At 42.0% G+C, this 18,094-nt stretch overlaps 1 protein-coding gene across 5 annotated transcripts in view; it reads right to left on the reverse strand.

Moving 5' to 3' along the window:
- The window catches only part of LOC109899320 (lethal(3)malignant brain tumor-like protein 4), a 131,205-nt gene that overhangs the window by 54,440 nt on the left and 58,671 nt on the right, over positions 1–18,094 (reverse strand). For all 5 annotated transcript variants that reach the window (XR_002256475.2, XM_031836209.1, XM_020494445.2 and 2 more), the window contains 3 exons: positions 11,860–12,039; positions 9,984–10,130; positions 4,173–4,246 (listed from right to left, as the gene is read on the reverse strand). Coding sequence is in view for 4 of the 5 variants with exons in the window: in XM_031836209.1 (XP_031692069.1) it covers positions 4,173–4,246; positions 9,984–10,130; positions 11,860–12,039 (401 nt within the window). In the remaining variant the exon portion in view is untranslated. The remainder of the gene's footprint in view (positions 1–4,172; positions 4,247–9,983; positions 10,131–11,859; positions 12,040–18,094) is intronic.

Here is an 18,094-nt window from a genome sequence, read left to right on the forward strand (position 1 = left end):
ACACCAAAGTACGTTCATCTCTAAGAGACACAACGCATCTCCTTCCTGAGCGGTATGACGGCTGCGTGGTCCCATGGTGTTTATACTTGCGTACTATTGTTTGTACAGATGAACGTGGTACCTTTTCTTCTTTTGGAAATTACTCCCAAGGATGAACCAGACTTTTTTTTCTGAGGTCTTGGCTGTTTTCTTTTAATTTTCCCATGATGTCAAGAGAAGAGGCACTGAGTTTGAAGGTAGGCCTTGAAATACATTCACAGGTACACCGCCAATTGACTGAAATGATTTCAATCAGCCTATCAGAAGCTTCTAAAGCCATGACATCATGTTCTGAAATTTTCCAAGCTGTTTAACGGCACAGTCAACTTAGAGTATCTAAACTTCTGACCCACTGGAATTGTGATACAGTGAATTATAAGTGAAATAATCTGTCTGTAAACAATTGTTGGAAAAACGACTTATGTCATGCGCAAAGTAGATGTCCTAACCGACTTGCCAAAACTATACTTTGTTAACAAGAAATTTGTGGATATACACAGTGGGGCAAAAAAGTATTTAGTCAGCCACCAATTGTGCAAGTTCTCCCACTTAAAAAGATGAGGCCTGTAATTTTCATCATAGGTACACTTCAACTATGACAGACAAAATGAGAAAAAAATCCAGAAAATCACATTGTAGGATTTTTTATTAATTTATTTGCAAATTATGGTGGAAAATAAGTATTTGGTCAATAACAAAAGTTTCTCAATGCTTTGTTATATACCCTTTGTTGGCAATGACAGAGGTCAAACGTTTTCTGTAAGTCTTCACAAGGTTTTCACACACTGTTGCTGGTATTTTGGCCCATTCCTCCATGCAGATCTCCTCTAGAGCAGTGATGTTTTGGGGCTGTTGCTGGGCAACACAGACTTTCATCTCCCTCCAAAGATTTTCTATGGGGTTGAGATCTGGAGACTGGCTAGGCCACTCCAGGACCTTGAAATGCTTCTTACGAAGCCACTCCTTCGTTGCCCGGGCGGTGTGTTTGTGATCATTGTCATGCTGAAAGACCCAGCCACATTTCATCTTCAATGCCCTTGCTGATGGAAGGAGGTTTTCACTCAAAATCTCACGATACATGGCCCCATTCATTCTTTCCTTTACACGGATCAGTCGTCCTGGTCCCTGTGCAGAAAAACAGCCCCTAAGCATGATGTTTCCACCCCCATGCTTCACAGTAGGTATGGTGTTCTTTGGATGAAACTCAGCATTCTTTGTCCTCCAAACACGACGAGATGAGTTTTTACCAAAAAGTTCTATTTTGGTTTCATCTGACCATATGACATTCTCCCAATCTTCTTCTGGGTCATCCAAATGCTCTCTAGCAAACTTCAGACGGGCCTGGACATGTACTGGCTTAAGCAGGGGGACACGTCTGGCACTGCAGGATTGAGTTCCTGGCGGCGTAGTGTGTTACTGATGGTAGGCTTTGTTACTTTGGTCCCGGCTCTCTGCAGGTCATTCACTAGGTCCCCCCGTGTGGTTCTGGGATTTTTGCTCACCGTTCTTGTAATAATTTTGACCCCACGGGGTGAGATCTTGCGTGGAGCCCCAGATCGAGGGAGATTATCAGTGGTCTTGTATGTCTTCCATTTCCTAATAATTGCTCCCACAGTTGATTTCTTCAAACCAAGCTGCTTACCTATTGCAGATTCAGTCTTCCCAGCCTGGTGCAGGTCTACAACATTGTTTCTGGTGTCCTTTGACAGCTCTTTGGTCTTGGCCATAGTGGAGTTTGGAGTGTGACTGTTTGAGGTTGTGGACAGGCGTCTTTTATACTGATAACAAGTTCAAACAGGTGCCATTAATACAGGTAACGAGTGGAGGTCAGAGGAGCCTCTTAAAGAAGAAGTTACAGGTCTGTGAGAGCCAGAAATCTTGCTTGTTTGTAGGTGACCAAATACTTATTTTCCACCATAATTTGCAAATAAATTTATTAAAAATCCTACAATGTGATTTTCAGGATTTTTTTCTTCTCATTTTGTCTGTCATAGTTGAAGTGTACCTATGATGACAATTACAGGCCTCTCATCTTTTTAAGTGGGAGAACTTGCACAATTGGTGGCTGACTGAATACTTTTTTGCCCCACTGTATATATGAACGCAAGTCATGAGTCAAGATCTTCAATGGATGATATTGCAATCAGATCACTCACTAACACAATCATTCAGTACATTAACATAATTAACATTGTTCATAGAGATGGATTGTCATGACACTCAGAAGTGTATTCAACTCTACGACAGTTATGAATGAATCAAGACCAGAATATGATTATCTGCTAGTGTGGGACAAGAAATGTAAACTACAGCTCAGTAATGAACATTGCAGTACCACTTACACAAATGCTTTAACTATAGTATAACTACCATATAAACTCATAGTGAGTAATAACTATATGCTATAGCAACAATATTTGTTATAACTACAAAAAAAGTCCAGTTTGAAAAGTATGCTGTAGCCAAGGCCATGGGTGGACTGTCTCTTCCTGTACCAGGAAGATAGAGGAGAGGATGGAGGAGAGGAAAGAAGAAGAGAGAGGTAAGGAGAGAGAAGACAAGGGATAGAAAAGAGGTGAATATCTCTCTCTCTCATCTGTCCCTTTCAGAAGGGATTTCAGCTGTAAAGGAATCCAAGGGTGGGGTGACCCGACAAGTCTCTTCTGATCACTTGCCATCCCACAGTTACCGAAAAAGTCCCACAAAACAAAGGAGGAAAGAATGACAAGAATGGACATTCCTGCATGGAGTGAGAAGAATGAGATTCTTGAGTGTTCTTCAGTTTAATTTCTCATTGTGTGGTGTTCTCTAACTATCTTATCACATTGCCGGTACAGAATGTACTGAATGAAATCCAGGTCCCAGAATCATCCTTCACAGTAGAGTACGGATCAGTTTGGTTAGTTCGTTGAGGCAGCAAAGAACAAACTCATGGCAGAAGCAATTGGGTCCTTGTGGCCTGGAGGTAAGGCGAGTGTGGTTGGTTTGTGTGCACAAGTATGTGTTTGGGTATGTGTATATGGTGTGTGTGTGTGGCCTGCCTGACTGGCTACTCCGGCTGTAGCAGTAATGCATTCTGTCGTCACAACTAGAGCTCTTTCACCTCCTCTTATCGTCCTCACGGAATTGGAAGAGCTGTCGTCGAGGGTAGTGGAGCTCAAATTTGTTATTCACTCCGATACACAGCCGGTGAAATGCACTCGGCCTGAAAGGATACGAAACAGGGCTCCTTCGACTACGTCGTCTCTTTTTCCTTGGGAGAAACTGACAGCTTAACGGAAAAAATACACGCACGCACACACACACACACTCCCTGTGCCCCCCCCCCACCTCTCGCCTGCTGACTGGGCCAGGTTGCCATGGAAACCACCCACCAAATCATAGCAATCAATGCAGCTATCCGAATAGATAGAGGAATCTAGATGTTATTGGGCCTCGCCAATGTAGTAAAAAGAAAAACTAAACTAAAAGATCTGTGTTTTTCCCCTCTAGGTTTTGAACCAGTCTCAAAACTCCATTACACCTGTGCTCACTGAAATCAAAGTGAGTGACTGCGAGGCCAGGTGATCCAGTGACTTAGGACTAATACTTCCTTACTACTTGAAAACGCCCAATTTCACAGAGAAATCACCCCAGTAGCAACCGTGATTGACATCAATTACCTCAGGTGAAATTGGGTATCCAACTCTCCAGTGATTGCTCGCTCACACAACCAGCCATCTTTGTGGAGAGTAACTACCTGTCAGATGCTAAGCAGCCGGCAAGCCACTTACACAATTTTAAAATAAAAACCTGTCACTAGCTGAATAGCTTTGGGTGAGGAGACTCTACTATAAAAGGGCATTACAGTGTCATCATTAGTGAGTGTTTAGTTCTCTCTCTCTCTCTCTCTCTCTCATGGAAAAACAACTAAAAAGGTGCCACAGGAACATAGATAGGTCTATGCTCCTGTTGCCTTGAGTCACTTGGGGTGCCGGCTGCCAGAAGGTATGGGGGAAATGACTGGAGGTAATGTAGTATCTCCAGCCCATACGACACTCCAAAGAGCAAGCAGAGCGAGGGAAAGCATCCAGGATGTCAATAATACCATTAACGACAACCTTTGAACCATCTACCCCAGCTGTTTCCATTACCTGTGATCATGCTATTCAAGTCAATCTCTTCCTCCTCCTCTTTGACTCGCAGATATTTTGTTGACTGGGAGAGCCTGAAGAAAGAAAGAGAGAGAGAAAGATGATCTTACAGCGAGAAAGCGATTCACTATTGGGGCTAGAAGATTACCAAGCAAACAAGCCTTGAGGTGGAACTGCTTTTAAGTCCTAACAACAGAGCGAATATAAACCTGAGATGGCTTACATAAAATCTATATATCGTCATGGTATAAAAATATATCCTATTATAAAGCACACATACGTATCTACTTTATAGCATTCACATCATTGCACCATCTTACAAACTGCTGTACATCGATGTGCTCTTGGCAGAGAAAAACACCAGTGCTGAGGATACAGTAATGATAGCTCTATGGATAGTGGTTATGATAGCATGTCCACAGTGATTGGGTGCTAGCTGAAAGGGGGACTGTGATGCAGTTTGGCAGGGCAGTCTCTCTTGACAGTAAAGAAGACTGTAGGAAAAACACCATATAATAGACTTGAGTCTACAGCTACAGCACAAGTCTACTTCAGACCATGACACTACATACATTGTGTAAAGTGAAAGCCATGCTTTTGAATTGATTGTGACAGTGAATAAGAGATAAATAAATTGAGGAACTAAAGGAAATTCCCATGGAAAAGTCCTGACAGTATTTCCAAGACTGGCCACAGACAGAAATAACCTTGAGGATCAGCCAAGTTGAAGCCAAAGCTATCTCAGAGGACTACGTTGTTGATGTTTCATAATACACAAACCAGCTCAAAGAGTACCAAGTTCATTATTTCAAAACTCTCAAGGGGTCTTGTGTCTCCCCGGTTGAAAGACGAGCCGACAAACATTGAATGATTAATGAGTCTCAACTTCTCAACGTCAACAGTGAAGAGGCGACTCCGGGATGCTGGCCTTCTAGGCAGAGTTGCAAAGAAAAAGCCATATCTCAGACTGGCCAATAAAAATAAAAGATTAAGATGGACAAAAGAACACAGATACTGGGCAGATGAACTCTGCCTAGAATGCCAGCATCCCGGAGTCACCTCTTCACTGTTGACGTTGAGACTGGGGTTTTGCGGGTACTATTTAACAAAGCTGCCAGTTGAGGACTTGTGAGGCGTCTGTTTCTCAAACTAGACACTCTAATGTACTTGTCTTCTTGCTCAGTTGTGCACCGGGGCCAGTTTGCTCTGTTCTGTGAAGGGAGTAGTTAGTACACAGCGTTGTACGAGATCTTCAGTTTCTTGTCAATTTCTCACATGGAATAGCCTTCATTTCGCAGAACAAGAATAGAGTGACAAGTTTCAGAAGAAAGTGCATTGTTTCTGGCCATTTTGAGCCTGTAATCGAACCCACAAATGCTGATGCTCCAGATACTCAACTAGTCTAAAGAAGGCACGTTTTATTGCTTCTTTAAATCAGCACAACAGTTTTCAGCTGTGCTAACATAATTGCAAAAGGGTTTTCTAATGATCAATTAGCCTTTTAAAATTATACACTTGGATTAGCTAACACTGGAACACAGGAGTGATGGTTACTGATAATGGGCCTCTTTACGCTTATGTAGATATTCCATTAAAAAATAATTTCCAGCAACAATAGTCTTTTACAACGATAACAATGTCCACACTGTATTTCTGATCAATTTGATCTTATTTGAATGGACTTTTTTGTTGTTGCTTTTCTTTCAAAAACAAGGACATTTTAAGTGACCCCAAACTTTTGAATGGTAGTGTACATCTCTGCTGCATTGCTGCACTCAAACAATGGACTATAGAATAACGCAATACTGGGTTTTATTTTCACTGCATCGAGGGAGGCATGCCAGATCAGGAAATATTGATACAAATATCTTACATAACAAGCGCCAATGTATTTCGGTAAAATATAGCCGGATCAACCACGATGGTTATGTCAGGTAACTCTTCCTAATTTTAGGCTTGTGTGACACTTTTTATTTTCATTTTTTATATAACAGCATCCTTACATAATGTTCAAGGAATGCGGTAAATCTTTCACAGGGTTTAATAATCAGCTCCTCGTCGTAAACGTACACACAGGAGAACCTGGCTAGAGCGGGCCGTATGAGGGAAAACAAATTCAATCACACTGGGATGTAGGGTTTTCTAATCTGCTCGCTCTATACGGCATTACTGTACACACACACACACTCTGTCTCTCTCTCCGTCTCTCCTTCTCTCCCGTCTCTCTCAACCGTCTCTTCCTCTCCCTCTCTTTCTCAGGAGCCATCTGCGACAGAGCATTTGTATTTCCATGAGCTTTGGACGGGTGGGTGTGTGGGTCGTTGACATCAGTATGGTGACAGTATGGTGACAGGGAAGTGAAATCACAGTGGCTGAGTTATGATAGGGGTTAAAACACAATTTGAAGGGATCTGTAGCCATTTTATGGCTGAAGTAGTGATAAATCAGACTGTGGCTATAAATATTTTGTGGCAGCATTTGGTTTGACTTGAATCGATGCCGCAGATACAGTAGAGATCTGTTCTTGTTTAAATAGGTTTTGTGGGCTTAGGGAGATTGGGGGTTGAATTGAAACAATCCAGCGTTATGGGAGAGAGTGTGTGTAAACTCCTGCCTCGTGTCTCTGTGATCTGCACTGCATCTCAGTGCTCGAAACACAGTAACCACAGAGACAGAGCGAGCGTGGCCCATGGACGGTTCTGGATCAGTGCCCTTGCATTAACACCATGTCAACCCGACCGAGAGGAACCCCAGGGGGGCCTCGCTAAGAGCCGGGTGGCAGAGCAAGCGCCTGTCTCAAAACGCCCTGTTAGAGAGTACAGAGAGTTGTGACGGTGACACAGAGCTCTGAGACACAGAGAGGAAATGCAGGTGGTGCTATATGAAGAGATGACTAACACTTTTCTAAATTATTGACAGAACAGGAAATTGGATTTGGAGGTGAAACCAATTCACAAAAAGTAAGATTCGTAAATCTCTATCTCAGAAATTTCTATGACAAGATGGCTGCCGTTACAGTACAAATGACCAGGACCTGGTTTCCCAAAAACATCTAAAGGTTAAGTTTATTTTTAAAACCATTGAGCCTTAAGATGCTTCTGGGAAAACAGGCACTGACCTTCTGAACTACTGCTAACTATTTTAAAACAAAAAGAAAGCATGCTGATTTCATTTCAAGAAATTGAGATCAGCAATGAACTTCTCTCACTCAAAAACACATCACCTGCCACACGTATCCTAACAGCATGGTCAACAAATGCTATTGTATGGTTCACCAGAGAAACCGGTTTAATCTGAAGATGCAGAGTGGTGAAACACTAGCCAAAGTTTTGCGTTATCCACATCCACACAATTACAGGTCATATTATGGCAGCAGGTAGCCTAGTACTTAGAGTGTTCGGCCAGTAACCGAAAGGTCGCTGGTTCGAATGCACAAGCCGACAAGGTGAAAAATGTGTCGATGTGCCTTTGAGCAAGACATTTAACCCTAATTTGCTCCAGGGGCACTGTACTACTATGGCTGACCCTTTAAAACAACACTTTCCACTGCACCTATCCGGTGTAAGTGACAATAAAACATATTTGTTCTATTCTCCCAGCATGGTGGTGATAGTAAGTTGGGAGATAGGAAGGCCTCACGGCCTTGACCTGCTGTGAGTACGGCAATAAAGTAAAAACATTTTCACTTATTTTGTTGACCCGAACCAAAGAGTGCTGACTTGTAATATTCCTTTCACATTGTCCTTTGCAGCATGGTTCCAGCAACTATGGAGAATGCCTTACCAGGTCAGCTCAGTACAGCTCGGATGGATCAGTAGTGTAAAACGATTAAGAAGTCCTTATGGCCTGAGGTATATAGTGTATAATGTACTGGGGCGGCAGGTAGCCTAGCAGTTAGAGGGGCGAGCCAGCCACCGGAGTTACCAGGACGTGAACTGGCAACCAGAGGGTTGTTGGTATCAAATATGAGATGCCATTGTCTGCCGTTGTGCCCTTTAGCAAGGCACTTAACCCCACCCCACAACAAGAGCTTTTAGAGAACCCACTGTGGCAGCCCTTGCACCTCTCCAAAACCTGTATATGAACACTACCAGTCACAACACCTTCTCAATGGAGGATCTTTCTTTATTTTTACTATTTTCTACATTGTAGAATAATACTGAAGACATCACAACTATGAAATCACATATGGAATCCTGTAGTAACCAAAAAAAGTGTTAAACAAATCAAAATATATTTAATATTTGAGATTCTTCAAATAGCCACCCTTTGCCTTGATGACAGCTTTGCACACTCTTGGCATTCTCTCAACCAGCTTCATGGGGTAGTCACCTGGAATTCATTTCAACTAACAGGTATGCCTTGTTAAAAGTTCAATTTCTTTCCTTCTTAATGCGTTTGAGCCAAACAGTGTTGTGACATGGTAGGGGTGGTATACAGAAGATAGCCCTATTTGGTAAAAGACCAAGTCCATAATATGGCATGAACAGCTCAAATAAGCAAAGAGAAACGACAGTCCATCATTACTTTAAGACATGTCAAGAACTTTGAAGGTTTCTTCTAGTGCAGTCGCAAAAACCATCAAGCGCTATGATGAAACTGGCTCTCATGAGGACCGCCACAGAAATGGAAGACCCAGAGTTACCTATGCTGCAGAGGATAAGATCATTAGAGTTACCAGCCTCAGAAATTGCAGCCCAAATAAACGCTTCAGAGTTCAAGTAACAGAGACATCTCAACATCAACTGTTCAGAGGAGACTGTTCAGTGTGAATCAGGCCTTCATGGTTGAATTGTTGCAAAGAAACCACTACTGAAGACGTGGATGTCGATTAGGGCAGCCTCCCGCACCTCTCTGATTCAGAGGGTTTGGGTTAAATGCGGAAGACACATTTCAGTTGAATGCATTCAGTTGTGCAACTGACTATCCCCCTTTCACTTAAAGGACACCAATAAGAGACTTGCTTGGGCCAAAAAACACGAGCAATGGACATTAGACAGGTGGAAATTTGTCCTTTGGTCTGGAGATTTTTGGTTCCAACCACATGTCTTTATGAAACGCGGTGTGGGTGAACGGGTGATCTCCGCATGCGTATTTTTCCACCGTAAAGCATGGAGGTGGTGGTGTTATGGTGTGGGGGTACTTTGCTGGTGACACGGTCAGTGATTTCTTTAGAATGCAAGGCACACTAAACCAGCATGGCTACCACAGCATTCTGCAGAAATATGCCATCCCATCTGTTTTGGGCTTATTTGTTTTTCAACAGGACAATGACCCAACACACCTCCAGGCTGTGTAAGGGCTATTTTACCAAGAAGGAGAGAGATGAAGTGCTGCATCAAATGACCTGGCCTCGATAACACCTGACCTCAACCAAATTGAGATGGTTTGGGATAAGTCCAACCGCAGAGTGAAGTAAAAGTAGCCAACAAGCTCAGCATATGTGGAAACTCCTTCAAGTCTGTTGGAAAAGCATTGAGAGAATGGTTGAGAGAATGCCAAGAGTGTGCAAAAGCTGTCATCAAGGCAAAGGCTGGCTACTTTGAAAAATCTCAAATATAAAATATATTGTGATTTGTTTAACTCTTTTTTTTGGTTACTACATGATTCCATATGTGTTATTTCATAGTTTATGGCTTCACTATTATTCTACAATGTTGAAAATAGTAAAAAATAAAGAAAAACTCTTGAATGAGTAGGTTTTTGGACCGGTAGTGTGTGTCTGTCTTTTGGAGGGGTTGGGTTAAAAGCGGAAGTCACATTTCGGTTGGACCTTGTGTACAATTTACAAATAAAGTAATCTTATCTTACCTGCTGGGTAGGCCTCTCTTCCCCAGAGAGAGGAGCTTCTGTCCCTGAGCTGTGGCTGGTTCCTCCCTTGGCTCTCTCTTCACCAGGGGGTTGGCTGGGGGTCGTCCTCTCAGACGACCAGCCTCCTCATACCCTGACAACATAGCCCTGAGAGCAACGGGGAGAGAGAGAGGGAGGGAGAGAAAGAGAGAGAGGGAGCGAGGGAGGGAGTGCGAGAGAGAGGGGAAGGAGAGATTGAGTAAAGGGAGAGAGTGAGTGAGGGAGGATAAAAATTAGAGAGAAAGAAATATAGAGAGAGCAAAAGGTAGAAACAGAGAGAAAGATAGGGTGAGGGGCAGGGGGGAGAGAGGATAAAAGGGAGAGGTTAAGAGTGAGAGAGAAAAGGCATTGAACAGAGATGGTTACCACAGAGAATCAGGACACCCATTTAATATCCCATCCGAAAGAGGGTATCCTACACAGGGCAAAGTCCCCAATCACTGCCCTGGGAAATTGAGATGTTTTTCTTTATTAGGGGAAAGAGTGCCTCCTACTGGCCCTCCAACATCAATTCCAGCAACATATGGTCACCCATCCAGGGCCCGACCAGGACCGACACTGCTTAGCTTCAATGACAAGCCAGTAGTGGGATGTACGGTGGTAAACATACTTTATCAGCATTACAGTCCATTAAAAACTGTTTTAGATGCTGTAAGAAAACTATCTAGACACCCCTGACAGGTAGAAGGTATTTTTTTATTTTATTTAACTAGGCAAGTCAGTTAAGAACAAATTCTTATTTACAATGACGGCCGTAGTCCATAGTTCATTGTAATAGATGCAGTTGCATGTGCTTTGTTACTACCTGCCCAGACCAAAGATATATCTTGAAAGAAACATTTTCATGTACTGTAAGTGATCAATAGTCCCTTACACAAATGCTGACCTTGAACAAAACCTTTTCAGTATTTATTTATGAGTAGAGTATGGCCTACTCTAGCAGACTTCTTGGCAGGCTTCTGAAATCAACCTTCGGCAATGGCACGGCAAAGATTTATTAATAGAACAACGTACGATTACATCCGACACATTAAAGACTCCTCTGGCGGGAATTTAAAAAGTTGATAATCAAGTTAGTTTTATATTAAAACCGTTCATCACAGCTCGGCTCCCGCTCCGCTATTACACTTGACAAGCTTCCGACTGTAAACTCTGGCAGCCAGCCACCCACAGCCCAGCCAGGCCTAGACAAATAGAGCAAGCCCACTGCAATAGTAGAAAATCCTTCTGAGCAGTGCGTAAGTTAAGCCGATCGGCAGTGCTGAGTCGGCGTTTAACCCAACGCTTCTGATTCGAAACGCTTCTGATTCTGCTGTGGACATTGTGAAAAAAATACAATTCGCCACCCTTAAACTTCTCTGCCGAGGAGCCAACGGCACATCATACGCCTCGTCTCAGACTCCAACACTGTAACCTTGGTAAAAATTTACATTTGCAGAGAGTAGTGTGCAGTCCTCTGTTATGACTTTAAGATAAATACTTTGAAAATGTCAAGACAGCTGTAATTGTTCTAGTTTGGAACAGTGTCAGGGTCTCTCAGCTGAAAGTGAAACAGAGGTTCAATGACATTGGGATTGCATTTAGCCAAGCCTCCTCTCCATCCAAGGCTGCAGGTCCAATTAGAAATATCTGTTGTGTGGCGACACTGACAATGTTTAAATAATTAGAATTTGCATTATTCCTTTCTTCACTCCCTGATCTGACATGTCTGGATGGGTAAAAGCTATGAAGTTGAACCTTTGCTCTTACCTATCCAATCATTTTAGATCAGTGAGGATGGAAACAGGGCCAGCTGGCCACCTGACACATCATCACAATGACATCACTTCCCCCCCACCTGGTTTCCATGGGAGTGTCCTGGGGTGTGGCTTCCTCCTGTTCGTTGGCAGTGCACAGCCTCTTGGTCTTCTGGACAAAGTGCACAGGGACAAAGGTGATCTGCTTTTCGCCGCCCAGCCGGTCAGGCAGCACGGCCTCCTTCTTCATGTTGATGTCGGAGTAGGGACAGCCGAAGGCACTGTGGAGAAATGAAAGAAAATGAGGGGGAGGGGTGAGAGAGAGGGATAGGGATGGAGAGAGAGAGAGACCAAAGAAAGAAGTAGACAGATTGAAAGATTGAGCCAGTAAGAGAAGAAAAAGCATGATTGAGAAAGAAAGAGAAAGACAGAGAGAAAATAAATGGTGCTAGACCTGGCTGTTAAAACATGCACTTCTCATCCGGCCAGTCCATGCAGCAGGACATGTTTGTGTGTGTGAGAGTTCATTTGGCCCGGCATGTCACAGCGCATCAGTCAAACCATCCCTTCAAAATTACCATGTGGAGAAAGTCACAGTGTGAATCTGGCCACAATGTGGTGCTGAGGTCCGGTCAACCAGAAACAGTAAAGAGTAGAGACACATTGCTATTGTGCTCAAAGCAATTAATTATATACACATCTCTAGGCTTTGCTGAGCCAGAGCACTTTTCCTGCAGCAAACCACTGTTTTAGAAATATTTCTCTCTCTCTCTCTCTCTCTCACACACACACACACACACACACACACACACACAGAGAGAAGAGACGACAACAATATTCCACAAAACAACGTGAAAAACCTTGAAATAAACAAGAAATATTCATTACAAACTTCAACGAAGAGGCCCAAAAAAAACATGAAGGAATGGGAAGAATAGGCAAATGAAGTGTGATATGGAGTGAAAGAGAAAAAGAGAGAGCAAGAGAGAAATGCTTGGTGGTGCTTTTCTTGTCTCACACACAAAAACACAGGTACTCACACAGACACACACAGATGATATATTGCATGAGTAATATCTAAAAAATACTGCCCTGATAAACACAGAGGCATGCAGGACACTGTTACCTATCCACACAGGCCTGAGAGGACACGCACACCCATCCGCAGAATGTATTTTTATTTTTTAGGGGTTGGATCAGCTTTAATATTGTGGATTGATTGTTGCTTCCATCAACGTAATTATCTGCATAATTTCCAATCCCCCATATATTTTTGGGGTATACATCTACACACACATACAAACCCACATAAACAGAAATACATAAAAATACATACATACATTTGAAGTCAGAAGTTTACATACACCTTAGCCAAATACATTTAAACTCTGTTTTTCACAATTCCTGACATTTAATCCTAGTAAAAATTCCCTGTTGCAAGTCAGTTAGGATCACCACTTTATTTTCAGAATGTGAAATGTCAGAATAATAGTAGAGAGAATGATATATTTCAGCTTTTATTTCTTTCATCACATTCCCAGTGGGTCAGAAGTTCACATGAATTGCATTTAAATTTGACTTGGGTCAAACGTTTCAAGTAGCCTTCCACAAGCTTCCCACAATAAGTTGCATGAAATTTGGCCCATTCCTCCTGACAGATCTGGTGTATCTTAGTCAGGTTTATAGGCCTCCTTGCTCGCACACACATTTTCAGTTCTGCCCATACATTTTCTATAGGATTGAGGTCAGGGCTTTGTGACGGCCACTCCAATACCTTGACTTTGTCCTTAAGCCATTTTGCCACAACTTTGGAAGTATGCTTGGGGTCATTGTCCATTTGGAAGACCCATTTGTGACCAAGCTTTAACTTCCTGACTGATGCCTTGAGATGTTGCTTCAATATATCCACATAATGTTCCTGCCTCATGATGCCATCTATTTTGTGAAATGCACCAGTCCCTCCTGCAGCAAAGCACCCCCACAACATGATGCTGCCACCCCTGTGCTTCACGGTTGGGATGGTGTTCTTCGGCTTGCAAGCCTCCTCCTTTTTCCTCCAAACATAACGATGGTAATTTTGGCCAAACAGTTCTATTTTTGTTTCATCAGACAAGAGGACATTTCTCCAAAAAGTACGATCTTCGTCCCCATGAGCAGTTGCAAACCATAGTCAAGCTTTTTTATGGCGGTTTTGGAGCAGTGGCTTCTTCCTTGCTAAGCGGCCTTTCGGGTTATGTCGATATAGGACTCGTTTTACTGTGGATCTAGATACTTTTGTACCTGTTTCCTCCTGCACCTTCACAAGGCCCTTTGCTGTTGTTCTGGGATTGATTTGTACCTTTCGCACCCAAAATACATTCATCTCTAGGAGACAGAACGCGTCTCCTTCCTGAGCTTCAGTCTTGACTGATTTCTTTTGATTTTCTCATGATGTCAAGCAAAGAGGCACTGAGTTTGAAGATAGGCCTTGAAATACATCCACAGGAACACCTCCAATTGACTCAAATGATGTCAATTAGCCTATCAGAAGCTTCTAAAGCCATGACATCATTTTCTGGAATTGCTCAAGCTGTTTAAAGGCACAGTCAACTTAGTGTATGTAAACTTCTGACCCACTGGAATTGTGATACAGTCTGAAATAATCTGTCTGCAAACAATTGTTGGTAAAATTACTTGTCATGCACAAAGTAGATGTCTTAACAGACTTGCCAAAACTATAGTTTGTTAACAAGACATTTGTGGAGTGGATAAAACATTTGTTAATGACACAATTAGGTTGGAATGTAAACTTCCAACTTCAACTATACACACATTTTTTTTTAAATATACCTTATTTATTCCCTGTTAACCCTACCACCCCTCCCCCAAAAAGTATTTTCAAAGTCAGCTACGAAAACCAGGCCTGGTTTCCCCGATATTTCATAGTATTATATTTCCAGTACTTGTCTTATATTATCTCCAATGTATCGTCCATGTAAAAAAAAATGTCTGATTAGGATGAATAATAACATTTTAATTCTATGCACCAAGCATTTAGCTAGAATTTTTGCATCACAACACTGAAGTGTAAGAGGCCTCAATTTTTTTCAATGAACTGGATCTTTATATATACACCACTTGGATCTGGTTTCAGTAATAATGAAATCAGACCTTGTTGCGTGTCCGATAATCTAGCGTTTATATAAGAGTGGCTAAAACATGCTTATAATGGTCCTCTGGTATACTTCCACTGGTATGCCATCCAGCCCTGGAGTTTTCCCAGACTTAAAGGCTTTCATTCCATCAAGAAGTTCCTCCTCTAATTTGGCCTTCATTATGAGTCTTTCTTTACAGATGTTCATTTTAAATTATTAATAGGGTAAAAGTCCATACAATTAGCTGAGGTTAGTGGAGATGGAGGAGACTGAAATGAAAACATATTCTTAAAGTACTTTACCTCCTCTTTCAAAATATTTTTCAGTGAATCATGAGTGACTCCATCATTTGTAACAAGTTTCAGTAAAAAAATGTAATAATTGGTAGCATTTCTATGTTTAAAATTGAAAAATAATTTGGTGCATTTTCCCCATATTCCATCCAGTTTGCTTTATTTTTTATAATATATTACATTCTTGTATATGTTCCTCCATTTCGTTTAGTTTTTCCTCCAACTTACTCTGAGCCTTTATGGTACAGTTTTTATTGCCATCTGTCTGTTCTGTTAGTCCTTCAATTTCCTTTGATAATATGGACTCTAATCTGCAGAATTAGCTGGCTCTATTTCTTTAAACTTGAGGCTATAGTTCTCTTAAGGCCTTGGCTAACAGAGTGAGTGTATATATTTACAGATACAGTTTTGTATTTGCATTTATTAAGGATCCCCATTAGCTGCTGCCAAGGCAGGAGCTACTCTTCCTGGTGTCCAGCAACATTAAGTTAGTTATATACAATTAAAAATAATACATGACATTACATGTCATAAAAAATGTTCACAAAACATTAAGTGTGTTCGCTCAGGCCATCACTCTACTACCACCACTTATCTACAATACAAAATCCATGTGTATGTGTGTAGAGTGTGTGTCTTATCATGTGTATGTGTGTCTGTGCGTGTGTCTCTTCACAGTCCCTGCTGTTCCATAAGGTGTATCTTAATCTGTTTTTAAAATCTGATTCTACTGCTTGCATCAGTTACCTGATGAGGAAGAAAGTTCCATGTAGCCACGGCTCTATGTAGTACTGTGCGCCTCCCATTATCTGTTCTTGACTTGTGGATTGTGAAGAGACATTTGGTGGCATGTATTGTGGGGTATGCATGTGTGTCCGAGCTGTGTGCTAGTAATTTAAACAGACACCTGGGTGCATTCAGCATTTCAAAACTTCTTACAGAAACAAGTAGTGATGAAGTCAGTCTCTCCTCCACTTTGAGCCATGAGAAATATACATGCATATTAGCTCTCCATGTCCATTTAAGGGCCAGCAGTGCAGCCCTGTAATTTTCAGAAGTCCCTCTTTGTGGCACCTGACCACACGACTGAACAGTAGTCCAGGTGCAACAAAACTAGAGCCTGTAGGACCTGCCTTGTTAAAACCTCTCTTGGGTATGTGGGATGGTAGCGTCCCACCTGACCACCATCCAGTGACATTGCAGAGCGCCAAATTCAAAAACAGAAATACTGATTATAAAAATTCAGAAAACATACAAGTGTTTTTTTTGTGTGTTTTTAAAATGTATTTTACCCCCTTTTTTCTCCCCAATTTCGTGGTATCCAATTGTTAGTAGCTACTATCTTGTCTCATCGCTACAACTCCCGTACGGGCTCGGGAGAGACGAAGGTTGAAAGTCATGCGTCCTCCGATACACAACCCAACCAAGCCACATCGTTTCTTAACACAGCACGCACCCAACCCGGAAGCCAGCCGCACAAATGTGTCGGAGGAAACACCGTGCACCTGGCAACCTTGGTTAGCGCTCACTGCGCCCGGCCCGCCACAGGAGTTGCTGGTGCGTGATGAGACAAGGATATCCCTACCGGCCAATCCCTCCCTAACCCGGACGACGCTATGCCAATTGTGCGTCACCCCACGGACCTCCCGGTCGCGGCCGGTTACGACAGAGCCTGGGCGCGAACCCAGAGTCTCTGGTGGCACAGCCCTTAACCACTGTGCCACCCGGGAGGCCCTTCAAGTAGGTGTTACACATAGGTTTAAAGATTAACTTCTTGTGAATCCAACCACGGTGTCAGATTTCAAAAAGGCTTTACGGCAAAAGCATATCATGCGATTATTTGAGAACATCGCCCTGCAGACAAATCATTACAAACAGTAACCAGCCAAGTAGAAGAGTTACACAAGTCAGAAATAGAGATAAAATGAATCACTTACCTTTGATGATCTTCATATGGTTGCACTCAGAAGACATTAATTTACTCAATAAACGTTTGTTTTCTTCAATAAAGTCTCTCTTTATATCCCAAAAACCCTGTTTTGTTTGTGTGTTTTCTTCAGTAATCAACAAGCTCAAATGCAGTCACAACAGGCAGACAAAAAAAATCCTAATTGTATCCGTAAAGTTCAAAGACACATGTCAAACGATGTTTATATCCAATCCTCAGGTTGTTTTTAGCCTAAATAATCAATAATATTTCAACCGGACAATAACGTCGTCAATATAAAAGGTAAACAAGAAAGGCGCGCTCTCGGGATTGCGCATGAAAAAGCTCTGTGACACTTACTCCATTTTTCAGAATACAAGCCTGAAACAATTTCTAAAGACTGTTGACATCTAGTGGAATGCAGAGGAACTGCAATTTGAGTCCTAAGTCAATGGATACTGTAATGGCATTGAATAGAAAACTACAAAAATAAAGAAATCATACTTCCTGGATGGATTTTTCTCAGGTTTTCGTCTGCCAAATCAGTTCTGTTATACTCGGACATTGTTTTAACAGTGTTGTAAACTTTAGAATGTTCTCTATCCAAATCTATCAATTATATGCATATCCTAGCTTCTGGGCCTGAGTAGCAGGCAGTTTACTTTGGGCACGCTTTTCATCCGTAGGTGAAAATAGTGCACCCTACCCTAGAGAAGTTAAGGAGCCAGAGTAGCGCTTTATTATGGACAGACATCTCCCCATCTTAGCTACTGTTGTATCAACATGTTTTGACCATGACAGTTTACAATCCAGGGTTACTTCAAGCAGTTTATTCACCTCAACTTGCTCAATTTACACATTATATATTACAAGTTTTAGTTGAGGTTTAGTGAATGATTTCTCCCAATTTCTACAATGCTTTTAGTTTTTAAATATTTTGAACTAACTTATTCATTGCCACCAAATCTGAAACTAACTGCAG

This window comes from Oncorhynchus kisutch, linkage group LG11 (assembly GCF_002021735.2).
Source record: "Oncorhynchus kisutch isolate 150728-3 linkage group LG11, Okis_V2, whole genome shotgun sequence".
Lineage (NCBI taxonomy): Eukaryota > Metazoa > Chordata > Actinopteri > Salmoniformes > Salmonidae > Oncorhynchus > Oncorhynchus kisutch.